Source organism: Ammospiza nelsoni, chromosome 19 (genome assembly GCF_027579445.1).
Source record: "Ammospiza nelsoni isolate bAmmNel1 chromosome 19, bAmmNel1.pri, whole genome shotgun sequence".
NCBI lineage: Eukaryota > Metazoa > Chordata > Aves > Passeriformes > Passerellidae > Ammospiza > Ammospiza nelsoni.
Window position 1 is genome coordinate 1,817,403 of NC_080651.1, and position 17,715 is coordinate 1,835,117.

General features: G+C 41.9%; 1 protein-coding gene across 1 annotated transcript in view; it reads left to right on the forward strand.

Annotated features, from left to right (window-relative positions):
- The first annotated feature begins 3,987 nt into the window (after positions 1-3,987).
- Positions 3,988-17,715, forward strand: part of PITPNC1 (phosphatidylinositol transfer protein cytoplasmic 1) — a 74,730-nt gene continuing 61,002 nt past the window's right edge. Inside the window, exon 1 of the mRNA XM_059485604.1 lies at positions 3,988-4,679. Coding sequence (XP_059341587.1) covers positions 4,632-4,679 — 48 coding nt within the window. The 5' untranslated portion in view covers positions 3,988-4,631. The remainder of the gene's footprint in view (positions 4,680-17,715) is intronic.

A 17,715-nucleotide genomic window follows, 5' to 3' on the forward strand; every position in this document is an offset into this window, starting at 1 on the left:
CATCTCCCGGAGTGCAGTCACTGCCCGCAGTGTGCCCCTCAGCACGGCCACGAGGGGACACAGCTCCCACAGACACGGCGTTGCTCGGAGCTGGGGGTGTGAGGCAGGAGGATGGTGGGTTTGTGTTCTCCCACTTTTGGGGGCAGCCGGGCCATGTGGGCACACCCCAGGTGTGGAGCACTCTGGGTTCTGTAGCTGCTGATTTCACCTTGGGGATTTCACTTAAGTCTGTATCTCATTCCATACTTAAGTCTTTTAATATCTAGCCTTGCTGGAGAGGTGGAGGAAAAGTGTGACACACCATGGGTTTTAAGGGCACAAGGATCCTGATCTAGACAGTGTTGTACAATCAGTGTGTTTGAAAAGTTGTGAGATGTTGGTGCAACGCCTTGCGTGCAGGTGGCCATCATCTCCCAGCACAATTTCATACACTACAGAAGTTTCATTCTCTGGGGAAATCCAGAAAAAAACTCCCTCATGTGTGCAAGCAAACCTCAAATACTCGGGGAACGCCCTGAATCAGAATCACAGAACGGTTTAGGTTGGAAGGGACTTTAGGATCACCTAGTTCCAACCACCTGCCATGGGAATCTTTGGGTAGTATTTAGGATTTCCAGAAAGAGTAACTTACCACGAAATTACATTCTGTGCTGTGTTACTTTCAGATCATACTGTACACAGACCAACATGGTAACATGGCAAAAGGGTATTTGAGATAACTGGTTTAAATCTTTTCTTGACAGAATTAAGACTGAGTTCTTACATCTGCTGCACTGGTGTAAATTCAGAGTAATTCAATTAAGAGAATACAGAGCTCCAATACAGTATATTTGCTACTGTGTCTGATACATGCCTTCCAATTAGCACAGCACAGATCATGAGCTTTGAATCACGTTCTGTTTGAACACAAACTTGATTTGAAAACTCTGCCAACAGAATTTATCCATTATCCTTAATCATTTTTACTTCATTTCAGTTGACTTAGGTACTGAAAATACATGCATGTATCACACAGAGTGTATCAGTTGTTCTTCCCTAACTCTGGCCATTTACAAATTTTTACAGATCTTTTATTTTTACAATCTCATTCTTTTAGCTCATGGTAATATTAGTATATTTTTACAGGTGATGGATTGGGAGTGATGGCTTCCAGGGAGGTTAAAAGTCACATACTAATCTAATTGAACATAGTCCCATACACAGTAATTTGGTTCAGACAAGTGAGTGAAAGTGGAAGAAAATAAATGCCTTTTGCAATTGCTGGGTTTTTTTCCCTGCATGGGTATGCTGGGAAAGGAGGAAGCAGCTGTTGCCTCCAATACAGAGTCCCTGAGTGGCTAAAAAAGAAACTAAATTCTTATTCAAAAATCCTCAGTGAAACACCCAAACAGCTTGGCTCTGTCTCTTACTCTGAAGTGACACTTTGCTGACACAAGTCCATCTGGAGTTCATACTCAGCACAATTTAACATATGGGCTTTTCCCCCCCAGGTCAGAAATGAACAATGAGTGAAAAATGTCTCATTTTCACAACAGAGCATCCAGAGCACGCTGCAGAGGTAAGACTAAAAATTTCTGCCAATTCATGGGAATCAAAACCCAAAACTGAGGCACGAATGCTTGGCAGGCACTCCTGGCTTGTGGGAGCTGAAGTTTTGTGTCTCAGCATGATCACTGGGAAGCATTTGGGGAGTGTGCTTTGGGAAGAGCCTGGGCACTCCCAGCAGGGAGTTGTGAGGGATATCCTTGGGGTCACTGCTTTCCCCCAGCAGGGAGTTGGGAGGGATATCCTTGGGGTCACTGCTTTCCCCAAGACTGAAGAATGTTTTGCTGCAGGTATGGGAATTGGCCTTGGTTTCCATTTTGTTCAGGTTCTGTATTTGACACGCTGCTTTCTGCAGATCTTTGTTCATGTACACGGAGCTGTAAGGTTTGCTTTATGCTGAAATCATGTGATAGGTGATAAACCAGTTTAAGTCTTTCTCCTGGTTTTATTGAAATCGGTGTCCTTGCCTATAGCTGGGCAGCATCAAGGCCCCATGCCAAGTTCAGGTTCTTTTACAATGTATTTCAGCAGAAACCAGAAATATTGTTCCCAGTGGAAGAAACCACTAAAAAAGCACTTAAAACTGAAGAATGCTTTAGATCTGAATGAGGATTGCCTCTCATCTGTGGGTAATACCACAGAGTCACAGAACCACTATGGATGAAAAGACTTTTAAGATCATCAAGTCCAACTTGTCAGCCCAGCACCACCACTATATTCACTACTAAACCAAGTCCCCAGGTCCCACATCCAAACAACATTTTTGGACACTTCTGGGGATGGTGACTCCACCACCTCCCTAGACAGCCTGTTCCAATGCTTCAGAACCCTGTGAAGAAATTTTTCCAGTCTGAACCCTGGCATTGCTTGAGGCCATTTCCTCTCTTCATTTGTTCCCTGGGAGAAGAGCTTGACACCCCCCTCAAGCTGGCCCCTCCTGCCAGGGAGTTGTGGAGAGCCAGAAGGTTCCCCCTGAGCCTCCTTTTCTCAGGCTCCAGCTCCCTCAGCCACCCCTGGTCCTCCAGGCTTCCCCAGCTCCATTCCCTTCTCTGGACACACTCCAGCAACTCCATGTCCTTCCTGCAGTGAGATATCACAAGGTATTGCCTTGGTTTTGCTGTTTTGCTTGGAATTCCAGGAACACACAGTACCAATATTATGAATTACAGCCACAGTTTCCATATTTATAAATGGCTGTGTCAGATTTGAGACAGAAGTCTCATTAAACACATTGTTCATACCTCAGTTGAAAATCCAGGCTGTTAATAGAGCTCTCAGATTTTTTATTTCTTTGTGTAGGTGTTTGCACTTCCCTGGGAAGGCAGGGATGTGAAATATTGTGCCATTATTGCAAGGGACTGGCAAACAGACATTGCTGGCTCCAGGAGATGGCACTGTGTCCTCTGGGCTGAGAATTATACCCACAGCTCTGAAATGTACATCCAGAACCAATGAAATTCTGAGGGGCTTTTGCTCTTTCTTGTTATGAAACACACATTTCATTGTAGACCTAAATTCCTCTTTAACTGTCCCAAATACAGTATTTCATCACTTTTATATTTTGCAAATAACTACTATGTGAGTGCAGATGTATATTTTACCATTATCTTTGCAGTGTCTTGGGCTTTGCTCTTACAGTGCTTCTCTGCAATCCAGTGAGTGGCTTTGTAGCCACTGGGAGAACAGCAGAAACAGCAGGATGAGCATTTTAAACATGAAATGCTGAGGTTGTGTAACAGTTTGGGGTTCCCAGGTAGTTTCAGAATTGGGTTCCTGTGCATTTCAAGTTGCAACTTAATGATGGGTAAATTTCTCTGAAAAATACGACCCCCAAGCATATTAAAAAACTATTTCACTGACAAATTCCTCACTGAAGGAGGGGGTGAGACCTCCTAAAACGGTTCTGGCTTTATAGTTCAGCTAGGAGGGAGGCATTTTTTCACTGAACTTTCTGAGTGTCATTTGTAAGTAAAAAAAGATATGAAAAAAGGGGGTTATTTGTGCTGCAAAATGTGCTGGCTGATAGCGGAGGGTTGACCAGAAGGGAAATGGGTGAGGCCTCCACATCCTGTGTATGTCCGCACCGAGCCCACGCTGTCCTTTCCTTTTGTACCCGAGGCTCAGGGGCTCGCCGCTCCTGCGCGGGGGTGTAAATGCTCTGCAAGGTGCCTTGTCACGCGTAGGGCAATAAACTTCCAAACCCCGAGAAGTCTTCACGGCAGAATGAACTGAAATCGCGAATTCTTGGGGCTCCGCGCTGCCGGCGTCCCCTTGCGGGAGGCGCGGGCGGGCGCTGCCCGGAGCCCCGCGGGCCGGCCCCGCTGAACCCGCCCGAGCGGCGGCGGCCGCTGCCCCCCCGCCGGCCCCCTCCCTCCTTCCTGCCGCCCCGCTGATGTCAGCCGAGCCCCGCCGGGGCCGCAGCCGCTCCGCGCCCGCCCGTGAGCACCCCCGGCCGCGGCTGCGCCGGGGAACCCGCGGCCGCCCGCCCGCCTGAGCGCCGCGCTGCCCCCCCTGCCCTCCCCCGAGCCCAGCGGGAGCCGCGGCGGCCGCAGCCGCGTTGCGGCGGGGAGGTGGGAGCCGCGTTTGGCAGCCGGGGAAGGCAACGTTATAAAAAGCCTTTGTCTTGGGAATCGGCATCGCATCTCTCCTGCCGCCCGACGTGCTGCCGGCGGGGGCGAAAGCCACATTTTAGGCTCGTTTGTTCTTTTCGCCGCCCCAGGCATGTCTTGACACAGCCGCGAGAGAGCTCGGCGTTTCCATGCACTTCCGACGGATGTCTTCGGCTGGGGCGAGAGCGGTGAGGGTTTGAGACTTTGTAGCGTATCTCGGTGCGAGCGTCCGTGAGATTCCCGTGATCGCAGTGTGAAGGAGGAAGAACTGGGAGAAAGAAGCGGTTGTGGTGGTTTCTCTTCTTGCTGGGTCAGCCTTCCTGGATGGTTGCATTACTGTCTTGTGGACACATTGTCAAGCGCGCACAGAGAAAAGAGGCTTAATTCTTTTCCCCCGTGTTTGGTTTCCGTCGTGATCTCTGTGCAGAAATCACCACTTTTCTCCCAGTTCGCCGGTCCGCACTGAGCAGCAGGAATATGCTCATGAAGGAGTACCGGATCTGTATGCCTCTGACAGTTGAAGAGGTAAGATCCGCGCTCGTACCGGAGAGGCTGTTCCTTACCGAGCCTTTGCTCTTGCAAGGCGAATTGAGGTTATATTTGTTTTGCTGAATATTTTTTCTTCGTGTAATGAACTTAGTCGGAGATGACTGGTTAGAGAGGAATGTTTTTATTGGAAAATATAGGAATCCTGCAGGAACGAAGGTAACTTAAGTGTATCAAAAGCACTGTGTCATGAAAATATTGATTATAAAGATTTTCCAACCAGACTTTTAAGAGGAATTTCATGCATATTTGCAAGGGAATGTTTTGTGCTGAAATTTCTATCTGATAAAGCATTTGTCTAAAACCCAGATTCTAATCATATTTCACCTTTACTTAAAATACCCTCGCAGCTGAACATGGCCTGAAACTCCAGTACAGGTAGGGAAGACAGGCGATCATTTATTAGTAAAACTTTTGTCATTTAAAGAAGTCATTGAAAGTCAAACAGCTCTTTGTCGGTGTTCTGAACTCTGTGTTAGGAACATTATGTTTTTATTTATCTGCAGGCATCCCACCTGCTCACTGTTTTAATTAAGACTAATACCCACACGGAATACACGTGCTCCGGAGTTACTGGTGCTCATGGGGTGTTTGTGGGTGCAATTGGGTGCCCAAAGGCCTGATGGCGTTTGGAAAGGAGATGGTGCTTTATGGTTTCGTGTCCTGCAAGTACAAAAACACTTCGGTGTTGTCTTATTTGGCCATTTCTGCTGCGGATTTGGCATCGCGGAGGTGAGCGAGCCCTCTCTGAGCGCTCATTTTGCGCCGAGCTGCGCGCAAAGTTCCGCTGGTCCCGCGGGCCGCGCTGGGACCGCCAGGGGGCGCCGCGCTCCGGCCCCGCTCCGGCCCCGCTCTGACTCTGCCACGGCCCCGCTCCAGCCCCGCCACGGCCCCGCTCTGACTCTGCCACGGCCCCGCTCTGACTCTGCCACGGCCCCGCTCTGACTCTGCCACGGCCCCGCTCTGACTCTGCCACGGCCCCGCTCCAGCCCCGCCACGGCCCCGCTCTGACTCTGCCACGGCCCCGCCACGGCCCCGCCACGGCCCCGCTCTGACTCTGCCACGGCCCCGCCACGACCCCGCTCCGGCCGTGCCACGGCCCCGCTCCGACCCTGCCACGGCCCCGCTCCGACCCCGCCACGGCCCCGCCGGAGGGTCCCAGCCGAGGGTCCCGGGCGGAGCGCCCCAATTCGCTCATTAACCCGATAATTAATGCACACATTTGTTCTTTGACTCCATCCAGGCGAGTGTTTTGCCGCACAGTTTTATTTTTTCCAATATGTGAGCAGAAGTCCTCGCGCGTGTGAACAGAGTAGTCGTCTCAATGGTTTTTTTGTCGGTATCTTCAGATTTGGCAAATTAACAGTTCTCTAAAAGTCAGAATTGGAACTGCCAAATATTTACTTCAGGCTGCTCAGGAAATTCCTTTTGCTGGGAGCAGGAGCTAAACCCACCATATACATGAAGTTACATAGACATAGGTTTAATTCTAGCATGTTTCCATCCAAGTTATATCATATGCTGTGATATTGGATGGCATTTTTCTTTTAATACCTAATTTTCTTTGTTTATTGCATTACTCTAATGTAGACAACATTTTATCCAAGCCAGTTCCTGATGTCCTTGGACTACCACACTTAGTTAATAACAGTTCATTACATCATCAGAAGGGAGCAGATCTAATTTATTATGAAACATTATTGTTAAACAAGATTTCCTGATGCAGAAAAGTTCAAAAATCTTCCAAAACAGGAATGGTTGATTCATGATGAGGCAGAAGGCAATGGTGGATGTCATTTGTTCTCTAGAATGTTAACAGAATTAGTAAAGATACTCGATTTTGTAGTTTCTCTTATGTTGAATCATCCATTATTTAATCCAAGCACAGTAGCTGAGATGCCTGAATGAGGAACCTAGAACATGTCTGATGTTTAGCATCAATTTAATTATTATAAAATGAACCAGGACAAAACTTTAAAATTAGCAAATACCTTATTTTTCTTATGATATTTGCACACTAAAGAAGTCCCACACTGTATTTCTCATGGTGGTTCATCTTTGTGACATTTCTTGCAGTCTCAGGAATGTGGTGTTATCTTATTTTTACCCTCAGTTGCACATTAACTACCAACACAGTGAGATTTTTTGCCATCTGTGTAGAACAAGGTGCTGCATTGTGTACCTGTCAGGAGAACATCATGGGGCAATGCTCACCCTTCCAAAGGCAGGAGTATTTTGGTTCTAAGAGGCCCAAAGTGCCTTCTGCAGGGTGCCAAGTCACTCTGGAGTTCAGTGAGCTCAGGGGGAAAGGCAGATCCCACAGGAGCTGCAATGTCCTGGTGTGCAGTGCCACTTGGGGACCTGACCTGCAGGGACACCACTGGCAGTTCAGCACCCAAGAATTTTTGAGGTCCTCTCTCAACAGGTGTGGGAAAAATGCAGTACAACAGCATGGCTTCCCTTTTTATGCTGTTTCTCTCACATAGACTTAATAAACTCTGTTTTTTCTGTTGTTTGGATGTTCTGCCTTTCATCCTGTGCACTTTATGCATACATCCAAAAGCACTTCCCTGAGCAGCTTTCTTTTTTTAGCACTGCCTTGCCAGTTATCCATCCGTAGAAGTCTCTCAACATGAATGAGAAAGAAGTATGTCCTTAATTTGTGGCATTGTCACCAACACCAGAGCGGTCTCCATATCATTCCTGTGGAAATAATCTGGCACAGGCAAGAAGATGAAGTGTTAGCTTTGTCAGCCAAGCACCTGTATCCAATCTTCTGCAGTCAGATTCTGTGTGTAATGTGAAAAATGTGCAGTAAAGTGTTGTGTAATGTCCACACAGTAACTGGGAGTCGTGACCTCGCCTGTAAATACCTGAGCAGGCAGCAGTGGAGGAGCTCGTGCTGCTCTGGCTGACTGTCACCACCTACATTTATCTCTAGAGAAGAGTTAAAAACTGAGAGATGTCAGTGGAACAGCAGCCCTGGCTCCAGGTTTAAAGAGTTTCTGGCACTGTTGTGGGTAGGAAATTCCTTCATTAGCTACAACAGATCCTGTTCCTGAGGCGTTCTTTCCTTGATGCCCTTATTAGATAAGATACCCAAATATTTATAGGAGGTTTGTTTATCTACCTGTCTGCTTGGAAGCCAAATGCTTTCTTGCAAAGAAAACATCTCATGGGAAATGCTGTTTGCTGCAGACTGAACTGTTGTGGTGTATTTTGAGTCAGGATACAGAAGCTGGAGATGAATATTTGTTCCTTGTCCATGAGCACCAGGAAAGATGGGTTGTTCCAAGAGTTCTTGCTGAGGTGCAGTGGCACCACACTACAGTTCTTATTCAAAGCTGAGCCTTCCTCAGTAAATTGAATTTTTGACAGCTGTTCGGGTCTGTTACGTGTGCATAGTCACAAGCTGCCTGATCAGCTTTAAAATATTTTGAGAAAGGATGCACCGTGTTGACTGCTAAGCAAAATAATTACATCTGCTGAAAGAACTTTGCAAATAAGGTCAGGATGGGACTGTTGGTTGACAAAACCAATATGATTGCCAATGAGAAGTCACTCTTTACCTCATTTGTGGTGCTTTTGGCAAATTGAATCCATTTGTTAACACTGAGACCTTTTAAATGAGCAAAAGCCCTTTCCTTGCATTAGTACATAAAGTGAGTAAAATCTGTTCCAGCAGTTCCACAGGATATGTTACCAGTCTTATTCCAGCTGCAATTAATAAATAAGCCTGCTACTTGGTTATTTTTCCCCTTGCATTTTCATGTGTTAGTTCATTCTTACAAATAGCTTGTTACATCATATGAGAGAATATTATAATAGGCTGCATTGTGGGTTTTAAATATCATCAGTAAAAAAAAACACATTCCCAAAGAAGTGAAAAGAACACCAAGCAATTGAAAAGAGCAGAAATGCTAAAAAATTCTCAGGCTTGGATCTCATTGCAATCAGAATTCCACCATTTTTCAAAGGAAGGATTTGTGCTTTAGAGATACCTATATCTGAAAATGTAACCCAAATGTGATAGGTTAGTGTGGTACTGAACTCTTCTGGAAGAGGCAAAGTACAGTGAAATTCTTGATTTGTGAGCATCTGTGTAAACAGTGATTATTCTTAGGGAAATAGATGGAAAGACATTTTGCTGGAAATTTGTGTTGAAAATTGAGTTGTTACTGCTGTAAAATGCTATGAGTGATGTGAAGCTGGGTTGTGTAAATTTGAAAGCTGAACATCAAATAAACTACAGGACTCATAGGGTTTTTTCCTTGGAAACAGGGATGACCATTCAGGTTTCTGTTCGTTTTGAACTGTTTGTGCATGGCCAGTCCCTAAAGTCCTGGCAGGTTTTTCTTTCCTTTGTTCTTTATTTCAACCAAGATTATCTCTGCTGAGCCTGGTGGAATCACTCCCACTCTGTGTTTTAAATAAAAGTCAAGTTGAATCTGTGGGGAGCACTGCCTGCATGAGGTGTGGAGGAACAGCTGTATTGTCATGAATACAAACAAGCAGAGACCTGCAAAATGTCTGTAAATGCAGATCATGGTTTTCAACAAAAAGTCCTTTCAGCATTAACAAATTCTGGTTTTAGAGGTGTTATCCTTGCTGCTTTATAAAAATATCCATTGTTTAGTTCTTGCTTCAAACATCACAAATTCTCCCAGTGTGGATTATTTACATAAAATTATTTCAACAGCATCTGTGTAAACAGTATTTGTATCCTCTGAATCTTGTGTACACTTCTGCTTTAGAAGATTTCATAGCTCCCATTTTGTGTACAAGGGTACATGTTACAACATGTTTTATTCAGACAGATTTAAAGCTCATTGAAAGCATATGAGAAAGGGTTGTTCTGCACTGAGAGTCAGCAGGTGTTACAATATTTGGACATAACTATGTGTATGTAGTACAGCAAAGCCTTGAGCTGGGTATAAAGTGTAAAATAATTTTTTTTAAGTACAGTGATCTGCTGCAAGGCAAACTACATCTACTCATCCTGCAAACAGATAGATTAAATAATGGTCAACTTTGTCCATTTTCTTAATTTTCCAGCTATAGTCACAGAACATATTTTCAGGAATATATAAATGTATGGAACACTTGTAAAAGCAGTATGTTGGTCATGAGCAAGAGGACTATAAACAAACTTAAGATGAAGTCATCTTATCAAATTTCATTTATTTTAATTGCTCGTAAATGAAATTGTACTTGGACCGTGTCATGTCCATGACCTCTGTAGAAAATGTTTATCTGGCATTTTTGAGCTGAGGTTGCCCAGCAGAAACAGAGGCTTATTGTGCTGTTTTAATTTAAGCTATCAACAGCTCTAATGCATCTCACACCAATCCCTTTACAATAATCTGAATTGCTGTGAAACATGAAGGACCTTTTGCTGTAGCTCATCATCCTGCCAGGGACCCTTCTGAGAACACCAGCAGCCTCACCTGCCTTTTGCAGTTAATACAATGGAGGCCCTGACACCTTGGTCTGAGGAGGATTCACAGTTAATTATTGAGCTAGAAAACCTCTTTACACCATCCTGAGCATATTTTTACCCTTTAAAAGAATTCCTTGTGTATGTCTCTTATCAGCAAGGGTTGGATGTGGTTTTGGTGAGTGGTCATGTCTGCTCTCCTCACTGTGCTGCACTCAGTGTGACCTTAAATTCACCTTAAATCTTATGGCCTGGCAAGAGTCATTGGAACAGATAAAGGAGAGAAAGCACCAGAAGTTAACTCCTAGCACCAAGGAAGAATATCTATTCCATTTTATTTTGGTTCACAGTCTAGTTGCAAGAAGGAACAGATGAAAGTGAGAACTGGTTTTTAGCATGGGAAAAAATAAACACCTTGCTTTGGTTTGGCCCTCTTACATTAGTTGTGGTCAGCTGTAAAAGTATGCAATGCAGAGCAGAAGTCAAACCTTCACTGACTTCCACTGCAAATAGAAATCTAGAAATATGCAGTTTCCCCCTTAGTCCTGTTTGCACGTTTCAATATAACTCTGTGAAAGAAACAAGACAAACTTTATTCTGCAGACTTCAGTGTAAATCATTAAAAAAATCTTTCTGTGGAAAAGATTAGATATTACCCAAGGAACACCAGACTTTGACATCCATCTCTCTATCTCTCTTGTTCTGTCTTTCCTTGTCATGTTTTCTCCAAGACGTGTGTATATACATATATAAAAAATGAAAAATACCACACATTTGATTTGAGGGCTTTGTTAGCAAAGTGCAGGCCCAGTTTTGCATTTCCCACAAAAGAAAATGCAGCCTGTTGGTGCTTTAGGACATTTTGTTGCTAAAGCCCTCTACAGAACCTTGGTGCTATCAAGAACTCCATGAGCTGTGTTTGTTTTTGAAGCATAATGTAGGTTTGGAAACAGAAGACCAGGGAGAGGAAAACACAGAATGTCAATACTGCCTTTTAAAACTTAGAGTTTTCTGGTTTATTTTTTATTTTGGGGTGGACTTTGTCTTGCTGAGAACATGAAGTTCTTGTAAGAGTTGATGTTAGTGTTAAATGATCAGCACTTTTGAAATTCTGACAACTTCTGTTTAGGTACCTAATAGTGAATGTAGATGTCAATATTGGTGTCTTGAAGTTTGATAGCTCTGATATATCAAATACATTTTCCAATAGTCCAGTCTATTTGATTTCTTCATTCTTCTTATTTTAAGTTAGAAATAATATAACTACATAGCTATAATAATAACCAATATATATATTATAATAGATATTATATTATTTCTAACTTAATAACTAATATGATATAAGATACAAGATATAATGTTATATATAATAGATAGTATATGCTCTATAACTATATAGAAATAATATAACTATACAAATTTTCATGTTCTTGACTGCATATATTATAAAAAATTCAGGTGATTCATAGTTCTGAAAATCTGTAAAGCCCTTTAGATTAGAGAAGGACAAAGATTTTTGTACTAATTGGGAAAAATTACTTATTATATTTTCCTTCATGAGTATTCATTTGAGTCTGATAGGCATTTGCATTGTTAAAATCTGTCAGAGTTCATGTTCTTGGGTACAAAAGGCTGCCCAGTCAGATAATGGAAAATCCATAGTTTATAACAATGATTCATTCACTGAACTCTTCTGTGTGACTGTGAGCTGACAAATGTGATCCCCAGGCTGCTCTTATAGAAGCAAGTCAGTTGTGGATGCTCAAATCCACTCAGGCTTTGCATTTTGGCTGCCCAACGTAACACACAAACAACCATTACATACTCTGAGCATGGACAACACACACATGCAAACCCTTGAATATTCTCAGTCATTGTGGGTAAGGAATAACCCTTTGTATCCTTAATAATGGAAAACTTTCTTGGAATTTATTTTTTTCCACTGAGTTATAATTTTCCTTCTATTTATCTTTATCTTCATGGGTTGATAGAGCATCTATCAGGATCAGCAGTAGATTTAGTGAGACTTTCTACCAAAATAAAGCAAATAATGACATTTCATGCAAATTTGCTGTGAGAGCCCTCCAGTGCAGCCTGAAGAACTCTCTGCAGGGATGTTGTGCATGTATTTAAGTGTAATTGCCAGTGTCTGCAGGCATCTCAAAAGCAAGGAGAAAGGTGCTCCCCAGGATTATTGACTGTGTTCAAAAAGGAGTGAAGAAAAGGTAATTTAGACTTCAAGTTGGACTAACAGATGGATTTACACTCTGTAGGTGGAAGAACCAGACTTGAACTTCACCTGTGTTTATATATAATGCTTTTAGTCTAGGCTTAGTCTTGTTTATTTCCTTCTAAATTCATCATTTCTTTCCAATTTTGGTTATAAGTGATCAGCCAATTTTGAATCCTTGGATATGTATCAAAAAGCTATTTTTAATTTTCTAAAGTACAACGCAGGGTGCTAAATTGTAGGAATGACATCTTAATGGCTCTTCTTGGGGAAAAAAATATGCATCTTCCATCTTTTTCTTGTTTGTGGTTAGAAAATGCTGAAGCAATCTTGGGTTCTACTGGTTTTGTACTTTTGCAGTTCCCCAGGTGGATTTGCTGTGCACCCTCCGAGCTCCAGCACATCCATAACTTGCACACACACTTAATTTAAAGCACCAGGAGTCATGTGAGTCACAGGACATGAATGTTTGAGCATTTAGTAAAAGACTTCTTCATATGCTCTCCAGAAAAATCAGGGTCTTTATTTAGGAGTTTTTACTTGTCTGTTCTAAGATTAGTCCTGCCCAAGTGATTTAGGAGTACTGAGACTCTGTGGGAATTGTTTTCTGTGAGCATGCTGAGAATGCCCTATTTTCCATTTCATCACACTTAATGTCATCTTAGGTTTAATGTGTTGACCAATTAATGACTGTGTTCAGGGTTTTTTCTGTAAAAATATTATTACAATGCATGACAAAATAATTGTGTGATAATGACACTCCAGTGTGACACACACTGTTGCTTAAGTGCTTGATTAACAATCAGCCACTGATGACAAATACAACTAATTTTTGAATATATTTTCAGGTTTTTGCTCTCATTTTATATGAAAGGTATTAAAATAACCTTTTGTGCTAGTGGCACCATCTTGCTTGAAAGGTTCCCAAAATAAAGAAATCTGCCATGAACTAAAAAATTGTCTTTATCAGAAAGGTAAGGACAATGATCATTCCATTGAAATTCTTACCCATGCCAAGCTTTTAAATAGTTTTTAAATAGTCTCACTTGAACACTGGGCTGAGTATGTATAATCTTATCTTCTGAAAGATGCTTGACAAATTTATCCAACTACTTCTCTGATTTTGTCAAGTTTTCTTCAAAAGTGCAAATTAGCTGACCTCTAGGTAATATTTTCATTTGGTAAATTAATTGTGCAATGGCTTGCAATAAGCCAAATGAGGCACATTAAATACACACATGATTACAGTCTTAAATAACCTACCTGCTTCTTTTATCCCATAGACTTGATGTAAAATTGATTTAAATCTTCCTTCAGTGGGACAGTTTTTATTTTGCTTCACTCTGTGTGAACAGAGACACACTCAGTGGAAATTAGACCATAGTAACACCAATGAGTGCTGTCACTGATGACAGAGAGACCAAGATTTCACCAAATATGTGTGATAAAACACAGCATATTTTTAGAACAGAAATGTTGAGAGTTTAAATTCCATTTTAATTGCATGGTGTAAGTCTGAAATAATTCCACTGACCTCAGGAGATCCATTACAGATTTTTATCAGTGTGATCAAAAATTGACTTTAACCAATGGCTGTAAACGAAAAGAAAATGTAAATTTTTCAAAATCTGTTGTTCTGAGCAAGAAAGAGACCAAGCTGATGTCTAGATCTTTATTACTCTTGCCTAACCTAAATAACATCATCACCTGCTTAGAATAAGGCCCAAGATTTGTGTCAAAACTCTGAAATGTCCGTGAGCCACCATTCAGTGAAATTCTTGCTGTCCTCACAGCACAGCCTTCTCAGTCCCTCTTTGCTCTCAGTGTTCAGTCCTGGTTTTGCAGAGCTTTGATTTCCTCTCCTTTGCCCACGTTGAGCCCTGGTCCCTGGGAGGTGGGGGAGCCTCTGCAGCCCCAGGCCTGGGGCCAGCTGGCAAAAAGCTGCTGCTCCTGCCTGGCCTGGGCTGTGCAGGGCAGGAGGAAGTGCCCAGCAGATGCAACAATTGAGAATTCAGCTCCCTCCTGAGCACTCAGCTCGGGTTGAATCCCGGCGTTCCCTCAGTTACCGTGGCCCTTTCTCCCAGAATGAAGCTAAAGAGAGACCAAGTTCCAAAATTTCTCCAATGTCTCAGAGGGTTGCTAAGTTTATTTGCATTTCTACTCTATTTGCTATTCAGTTAAGCCTTTTTTTTTGTTTGTTTCTTTTAATTTTTTTTCTTTTTTTCTCCTCAGGGATGATTCAGTATAAAAACATGTTTGTCTATATTAAGGGAATTCTGTTATGCATTTGGGATATGTTGGGATTTTTTTCCCCATTAACTTCAGTGGAAACAGAATAAAGCCTAAATAGGGATTTTGTTGTTTTTGTTGTTAATTTGTTCTCCACAGATCCGCTATAGCTTATTTTCTCCACTATCTCTGCTTTTTTTCATGTCTGAACTTGAATTTGCTTGGAGTCAAGTGATGCCAAACTTCTAAATCTGTTCTGAGGGAGTTTGAGATGAGGCAAACAGCATTTGAGTGGAAATGTTATGTCATAGTAACAAATGCCTATGGATTAGTTAGTTTATTTCCAGGACCTCATGGGCTATACATTGCTATTTATAATTTAACTTTCTCAAGCAGCCACCACTGTGTTTATGTTGCCATGGTGTTCCTTGCCATACTTGAGGGTGGATAGTAAATGCTATAATTGAAAATTGATACTCCCACTGAATTAAGGGTAACAGGTGGTTATGTTTTTATTTAATCATGCTGCAAGCATATTACAAGTTAAATGTAGATACCTCTACTCCTGCCTCTTTGCCAAGACATTTTCAGACACGCCAGTTTGTCTTCAGTGGCCAGAACTGGAGTAAACAACATGAGTGATGTGTCTTGTGACAGGCCAAGGACTGTCCGTGGCCATCAATGAGCATCCTCCACTTCAGAAGCAAAAGTTCTTGTGCAGGAGGGAAGGAGCTGCTCTGGTGCTCAGGGCCAGGTCTGTCTCACCCACCCTGGGCACTGAGCTCTGGGAAAAGCTCTGCTTCCTGACCAGCACCTGAGGAGCAGCCATTGCTGTTTGCTCGTGATCTCCCCACACTGGCCCTTTACCTCATCCCAACTCTTCATTTCCTTCTCTTTTCCACCAAAGTTTTCCGCATTTTCCATGTGGGCAAGACACATCCCACTATCTCAACTATTCCAAGCATCCCCCTCTCATGACCATAAGAACAGCTTTTGATTAAATTTTGTCAACTCCGATAGAATCAGTTAAATGGTATATCTACAATACATAACACATTGATCTATAATTATCTATAATAATATATAATGTAATATAATGTAATATAATGTAATATAATGTAATATAATGTAATATAATGTAATATAATGTCATATCATATAATATCATATATCATATCATATCGTATATAATATCATACAATGTAATATCATACATTGTAATATAATACAATGTAATGTAATGTAATATAATATAATATAATATAATATAATATAATGATACATATTATTATATAATAATATATGTAATATATATTTATAATATATAAATACGTTTTCACATATGAATATGTACATATTTTTCCATTCTTCAGAGTAAAAAGACAGAAACACACAGATACTATCCTAAATTACTCTTTACATATAGATGGAGGGGAAAAGGTGTCATAGATTTTTCTCCCTATAATATTCTAAGATGTGAAAATTAAATAATTCAAAATAATTTCACGCTCTGTATTTACTGCAAAAAGCAATATGCCCAGGAGTATAAAGTAACCAGGTGCAAATACTTCAGTCAGGGTAGTGTGGTTATTATCAAAGGCATTTATAAAATAAGTGTTAATAGAGCCATCCCAAGGATGCCTAATTGGTGCAATTGTGTGAGCACTGAAGTGCAGAGTGGAGCTGCTGCCTCAGTTCTGCACAGCACTCTCCTGTTGAGGATTTTTGTGCCGTTTCTAGAAGCAGCTGTCAGACTTTGGTCTTTATTAAGTTTGGCTGACTGGATCCTCCAATTTTTCCTATAGCTATAGGATATAAAATGAATTTTCAGGAACAGGAGATAGGTGCATGCACAGAGTTTTGTCTTTAACTCAGTTCAGGGTTGTTTCTTGTTTATCAATTTTCCTTTCACATTTTACCATTTTGTAAAGCAAAACCAAACAAAATAACTTTCATGGATGGCATGTTTTGTCATATTTTGGGTTTTAAGCTGGTTTACATTGGCTGGAAATGTCCATGTTATTTAAGCCAGTGTCACTTGCTTTGTACACAAGACCAAGAGTCAGAGACTCCTAAAGCTTTGCAAGGGGGTCCTGAAGGCCTTTTACAAGCTCACAGCAATTGCATTCCTTTCCATGGGTGGTTATACTTAACATCTTTGTTTGCAGGCCTTTTCCACTATTTTGGAAGTTAGACTTGCAAATTAAGTGAGCTACTTCAGGCTTATGTTATAGGTAGCACTTGATTGAGTTTATTGTTACAGACATTCCCTAGGGCCACTCACAAACCTCCATGTAACAGTAAGTGTGCAGTAAAGCATTAGGCTTTGAAGTGTTCATGCATATTTAATGGTAAGGGAAGGAGAGAACTCAGCATTGTAGCCAATTCAAACCTTTGACAAGAACAGTGAGTCAAGGAAAAAAAATTGGAGTTTGCAAGATGGTTTTGATCAAAGGGAAATAAAAAAAAGCATTGCTGAAGGTGATTAATGTAGATTAGAAGATCATGTGTTTTAAGGAGCATGTCTTGGATTCACAGATCTAATGGAAATTCAATCTCCAGCTTGGGTTTTTCTTGGCCTTTCTGAGTCTCCCCAGCTCATCTGTCCCTTCACCTCCTTTTGGAGATGTAGGACCTCTGCTTTCTTCTGGTGCTGGTACTAAGTTTGAAAGTCCCAGAGTCCTTGTGTGAACCTGTGCCTTGGAGCTGCCTGAATCTCCCATAAATAGACATTGACCTGAGAAATAACTCCCTCTTCTAACCAGTGGTACCTGTGTGGGCACAAGAGCAAGGCTGGAGTCAGGCTGCTGCTTCAGCAAGGTCTTCATCAGCCACAAACCAGAATTGAGTCTTGAAGGTTCTGAAAGCTTTACCACTGTGCTTTACCGGGCTTCATTTTGTTGAGTTTATATCAGGTTATTCCACACTTTTCCTAAGCAGTTACTTATGAATATTCATTCTTAACAGTCACGATTCTCCATGTGAAATTGTAGCATGAATTTTTATCTTGGTGTTGATGGGTGGTTCCTGATACTCCCTGCTCCTGTGCTGTGTTCATTCCTCTGGTACCTTGCTTTTTAAATACAGATTATACTGCAGTGAAAATGCTCCTGGTTTAA